General features: G+C 51.7%; 1 protein-coding gene across 1 annotated transcript; it reads left to right on the plus strand.

Annotated features, from left to right (window-relative positions):
• Nucleotides 1-3,804: 3,804 nt before the first annotated feature.
• Nucleotides 3,805-5,181, plus strand: LOC119284518 (ethylene-responsive transcription factor ERF073-like). Its single transcript, XM_037563636.1, has one exon. It carries the CDS (start codon nt 3,966-3,968, stop codon nt 4,974-4,976), a length of 1,011 nt encoding a protein of 336 aa, XP_037419533.1. The 5' UTR covers nt 3,805-3,965; the 3' UTR covers nt 4,977-5,181.
• The last annotated feature ends 319 nt before the right edge of the window (nt 5,182-5,500 follow it).

Genomic DNA, 5,500 nt, shown 5'->3' on the forward strand with positions numbered 1-5,500 from the left:
CCGTATAGGTTATCGTCATTCGCCATATGGAGCATGCTTCATATCGACATGGAGACTACAACGGCTATATGCGAACATAAAATCTTCACAATGTAGCCTTCATATTTTCCCTGCATTTAGGACCCATCTATCATCGGGTCATATATTCTCTCTAACCTACATCAAACAATGAGCATAGTCCAACAAATATTATCACAAGTGATTTATTGGTATTCAATAAACAATTCAAATTACAAATAATTCAAATGCAACAAATAAGTCAATCAAATGATTTGTTAATGTAAAAATAAATAAAATTGAAATCAATTTAAGCATTCCTTCTCCCAGGTAGCTGCCAATGTTGGTCGACGAGATCCTCCTTCAGCTGATGATGGGAGGCCCGGTCTTCAATCTTCCGGTTTGCCTCAAGAAATGCTTGATTGTGGTTTGGGTTCTTTCGAGGCAAGACTGGTCTACCATTAGCTTCATAATCAATGGGGTATCTCATATCCCTCCCATCTTTTATGATCATGTTGTGTAGGATAACATAACATGTCATGATCTTTGATGAGATAAACTTGTTCCAGAAATGAGCAGGCCCCTGGACAATTGGCAACCTTAATTATAGCACTCCAAATTCCTGCTCAAATTCTAAAAACGAGCAGCCATTCAGATTTGGGAGAAGGTGCTGGCAGTCATGCTGGCGCCGAGGAAGGACACGGTGGTGTGGAACCTGACGGCAAATTGATTGTACTCGTTTGCTTCTGCCTACGAAGCGCAATTCTTCGGTCGGATTGATAAGCCAGAGCTAACACGGATATGGAGAGGAAGGATGGAGGGGAAAGTAAGATTCTGCTTATGGTTGCTGTTGCGAAACCGGAATAGGACGGCTGGCAGATTGCAGGCGAGGGGGTGGCCGCACAACGCATTTTGCAGCCTATGTAACCAGGAGTTGGAAACAGTGGACCATCTTTCATTGCACTGCTCCTATGCCAAGGTGATCTGGGACAAGTTACATCGACCAACCGATGGTCTATGCAGTGCGGCCGCCACGGCGACGTCCATCTCTGAATGGTGGGTGAACATTGGATGTGGCAGAGGCTCGAAGGACCGAACAAAGAGGAAATGACGTTGGCGGCTTGCATAGTTTGGAACCTATGGAAAGAGAGAAACAGAAGGGTGTTCGAGCACAAAGAAATGGGGCCGATGGAATTGGCGGCGTTGATTACTGACGAGGTAAACATGGTCAACTTGGCCATGAGGAGGGCACTAGTGGTACGGGGGCAACATTGAGAGTGACACTAGGGTCACACTAGGTTGATGTTTTAGTTGAGTGGATGATATGGCCAGATGGGCAGGGCCATTGATGTAATGTGTAATCTGTAACAACTCTTCTCTACTATAATGCAAAGGCAGAGCTCCTGCCATTCACGTAAAAAAAATCATGCTCAATACATTTTCTCCGAGCTTCTTGCGCCTTGGCAAAATGCTTATGCCTCTTGCTCTCGGGCTTAGAATTGTCTTCACAAATGTGCGCCAAGATGGATAGATGTCATTGGATAGATAGTAGTCTTGGTCATACTAATGGCCATTCACCGTGAAGTTGCAAGGTGGAGAAGTACCTGTAGCTAGCCTTGCAAATAGTTGAAATCTCCACAAGACAATGATGTCATTGTGAGATTCAGGAAATTTAAAGTAGCAATGACAAATCCACAGATATTTGGAAGTAACAACTTTTAAAATTATTGTTGCATCCTCACAAATGCTCTGTGAATTGGTCATGCCAAGCTGCAGGGTAATTCTTCCACTTCGAGTGCATAATGTAAGCGCTGCCAAAGATCTTAGACCAGCCTTTTACTTCATGCATTGCTAGAAGCCGGCCTTATATTTGGCATTGGGTGCTCGCAGATACCGCTCTCGATAAACCTTCATCACTGTTTTGGCGGACACCTTCATGCACTGATGATTTTATCTTTGGCTAATCGCGGAGTGTCATCCATTGAATTTGCAGGGGATTCATATGCAAAGCATCCGAGGTGTCGCGGTTACCTTCTCCATTCTAGGAAGAAAGGTTTAGCGGCTTGCATGTCGTCGATAATTTAACGCAACAACGATTTGGTCATGCGGAAGCATCGTCAGAACACATACGACGGGAAGGCACAATCCACCACAAAGTTGTCTTGCATCAAGTGGTTGCAGCCTCTGATTCTATCCCGACGAAATGTTGCACGACCTATCTGCGACCCCGCACGTTTCCTCTTGTTTCTGCTGGATGCTATCGATTTAGCGACCATCAATATGACTGTGTCTTCTTCTACGTCCAATATTCCACTCTCAAAATCAGAGCTTGAATCCAAGGACGAATCATCAAAAAACATAAGCTCCGCCATCAGAACAATCTACACATAATGCCAATGTCATCTAAATGAATCTATGAGCAACTAAATTAAATCTAGGAAAAAAGGTATGGGAAATTTACCTCCGAGCGACGGTGGCGGAAGGAGTGACAACGGGAGACGGCACAGGGTTGCGGCGAAGCATGGGACTGCTTGACGGGGGCGACTGGGGCCAAATCAAGGCGGTCCAGACGACGACGACGACAACACCAAACGATGGGGGCGAGGGGATTTCAGCGACAATGGAAGGGAACGCTTGTCTTGAAATGCCCGTGGTGCCAATACTTGGATGAATGGAAGGCGGATCATATAGCCACACCCAACCTCGGAGTATGATGTCTCCCGAGCTCGTTTTGGAGCGTCGTCCAATTTATCATGGCAGGAGGCCGTATGATAACTCTGCTAAAGTGTAATTTTGTCAAAAATCATCGTATTAACGGTTGTTGTGATGATCGACTTGATATTACGAGTCAACTAGAGTTGCTCTGGTGAACCAAACTGTGGTTGGATTGTTAGGAGATCAGTGATATCCCCGCCCATCGGGGTTCAAGTCCTGGTGCTCGCATTAGTACTGAATTTATTTTATGATTTTCGGCGATGCCCGTTCAGCGGGAGGAGTGACTACAAGGCACCCGTCGACTACGAGGCACATGTGGTGACTTCGTCAATATCAATATGATATGCCGGCTCAGTCTCTTGAAGATGCTCATGAGGTAGGGCCTGCATGTGTGTTCATACAGATGAGTGTATGCATGTATATACATTAGCGCCTGCGATTGTATGGTGTTCTAAGAAACCAGAGTTGCTCTGATAACGGAAAAGCTGAGCCGTGCGCCAACACCATACTACATCCGTCCTGATTCATTAGTTCCCTTTGTATTTTGTGTCAAATTTTGACCTTAAATTTAACTAACAAAATATTAATGCAGTTTATAAAAAACAGTATAACTGAAAATTATGTTCAAATACAAATCCAATGATATAATTTCAGATGACATGCATTAGTACAATCCGTTAGTTAAACCTATAGTCCAAATTTGGAACAAAATATAAAGAAGACTTATAAACCAGGAGGGAGGTAGTACGTAGTTGCTAGTAACTTTGAGCCTTGGCCACATGTTCGTTAAACAAAGCCTATTGTCCTCGGCTGGCTCCTCCGGTCTTGTCAAGAAAAGAAAAACTACAAAGCTTAGGCACTTGCTTAGATGATGAAAAGAATGTTTCGGGCCTCGCCGGCTGGTGCACCCGCCGTCTCTGCCGCCTCCCGTGTGCCTCCCCACCAAGCGCGGCCACACACACACACGTCCCCGTCGCCGCAGCCGCAGCGACGCGGCATCGTTGGTCGCCAAGGGTCGGGAAGCCCGAAACCGGGCGGGCCGGGCCGGGAAGGAGCGTGGGAAGACGGCATCCATTCCCGCCATCTCGGGAGCCTCCATTCCTCTCCCCCCTACTTAACAGCGCCTCCGCCCCACCCCAACTCACAACGCAACACGCAACGCAGAGTCCAGTAGCCGAGAGCAAAGCAAGCATCAGAGAGCGAGAGAAAAGCAAGGGTAGCATCGGGAGAGGAGAAAGGAGAAGCGGGCCAGGATGTGTGGCGGAGCGATCCTCGCCGAGCTCATCCCGGGGGGCGCGCCGGCGCGGCGCGCCGCGTCCGGCCACGTCTGGCCGGGCAAGGGCGTCAAGCAGCCCAAGGCCGCCGACGACTTCGAGGCCGCGTTCCGGGACTTCAACGAGGAGGAGGACGTGGTGGTGGTGGTGGAGGAGGAGGTGGCCGAGAGCAAGCCCTTCGTGTTCGCCGCCTCGCCCAAGAAGCCGCAGCAGCAGCGGGGGGAGGAGGAGCAGGCGGCGCCCGCCCGCCGGAGGAAGCCGGCGCAGTACCGCGGCGTGCGGCGCCGGCCGTGGGGCAAGTGGGCCGCCGAGATCCGCGACCCCGTCAAGGGCGTCCGCGTCTGGCTCGGCACCTTCCCCTCCGCCGAGGCCGCCGCGCTCGCCTACGACGGCGCCGCGCGCGCCATCCGCGGGCCCAGGGCCAAGCTCAACTTCCCTCCCTCCTCTGCCGTCGCCGCCGCGGCCCCGGGATCGCGCAAGCGCGTCCGCGCAGAAGCCCTCGCGGCCCCCGCCGCCAAGCCGGCGCCGGTCGTCACCCTCGTCGACGACGAGGAGGAGCACGCGTCGTCCTTGTTCGTCAAGCACGAGGCCGAGCCGAGCGAGGGCTCCGAGTCCAGCGGCGCCCTCCCCGACTTCTCGTGGCAGGGCATGTCGGCGCTCGACGAGGCCCCGGCGTACCCCGCCCCGGAGCCCGAGACCGAGCAGCTGACAAAGCGGGCGAGGACGACGGAGGCGGAGGACATCGACGAGGGCATGTCGGCCCACCCGGCGTCCGACTCCGACTCCGACGCGCTCTTCGACGCCCTCCTCTTCGCCGACCAGTTCGCCTACTTCAACGGCGGCGCCTACGAGTCCCTGGACAGCCTCTTCAGCGCCGACGCCGTGCAGAGCGGCGCCACCGCCACCGCCGCCGCCGCGGACGAGGCGGGCCTGGGGCTCTGGAGCTTCGACGACGACTGCCTCGTCGACGAGTGCAGCCTGTCCTTCTAGATCTTCTTGTTCCGTGTGCGTCCTGTTCATGTCATGTCATGCCATGGTGTAAATAGAGTAGCTTGTCTTGTGATGAAATCCGTTCGTTGTTCGTCGCTTCTGCTTGGATCAGCAAGCGACGATGGATTCTGTGTAAGAGTTTGACATCGTTGTGAAAGATTTTGCCTAGGCCTTCGATGCAAAATCTCGGCTTCCGTTTCTGAAATGTTCTTCCCTCCATTAACTTGAGCATCGCGCTCGGATCTCCTCCCTCAATGGCTCAATGCCGTGCCATGTCGCAGTGTTGTGACAGGACGGGAACCAATCCAGCAAGAGCCCCATGCCGTGCAGCTCGTGTTGGTCACTGTCACTTTTGTCATCGACGGATGGACTGAGGTGAGGACATGAGCAGTGCTTTTGATTGATCCGGGGTCAACAGTTGGCTGGTGAAGCAACAAATTCATCCAAATTCATGTCACTCTATTTCATCAAAATAAAAAAAAAGTGTCCTGCAGCGTGATCTTCGCAAGCCTCACCCTCTCCTT

Source organism: Triticum dicoccoides, chromosome 4A (genome assembly GCF_002162155.2).
Source record: "Triticum dicoccoides isolate Atlit2015 ecotype Zavitan chromosome 4A, WEW_v2.0, whole genome shotgun sequence".
NCBI lineage: Eukaryota > Viridiplantae > Streptophyta > Magnoliopsida > Poales > Poaceae > Triticum > Triticum dicoccoides.

Bases quoted from the DNA above. Each gene is read 5' to 3' on its own strand.
- LOC119284518 (XM_037563636.1), top strand. From the start codon at position 3,966: ATGTGTGGCGGAGCGATCCTCGCCGAGCTCATCCCGGGGGGCGCGCCG.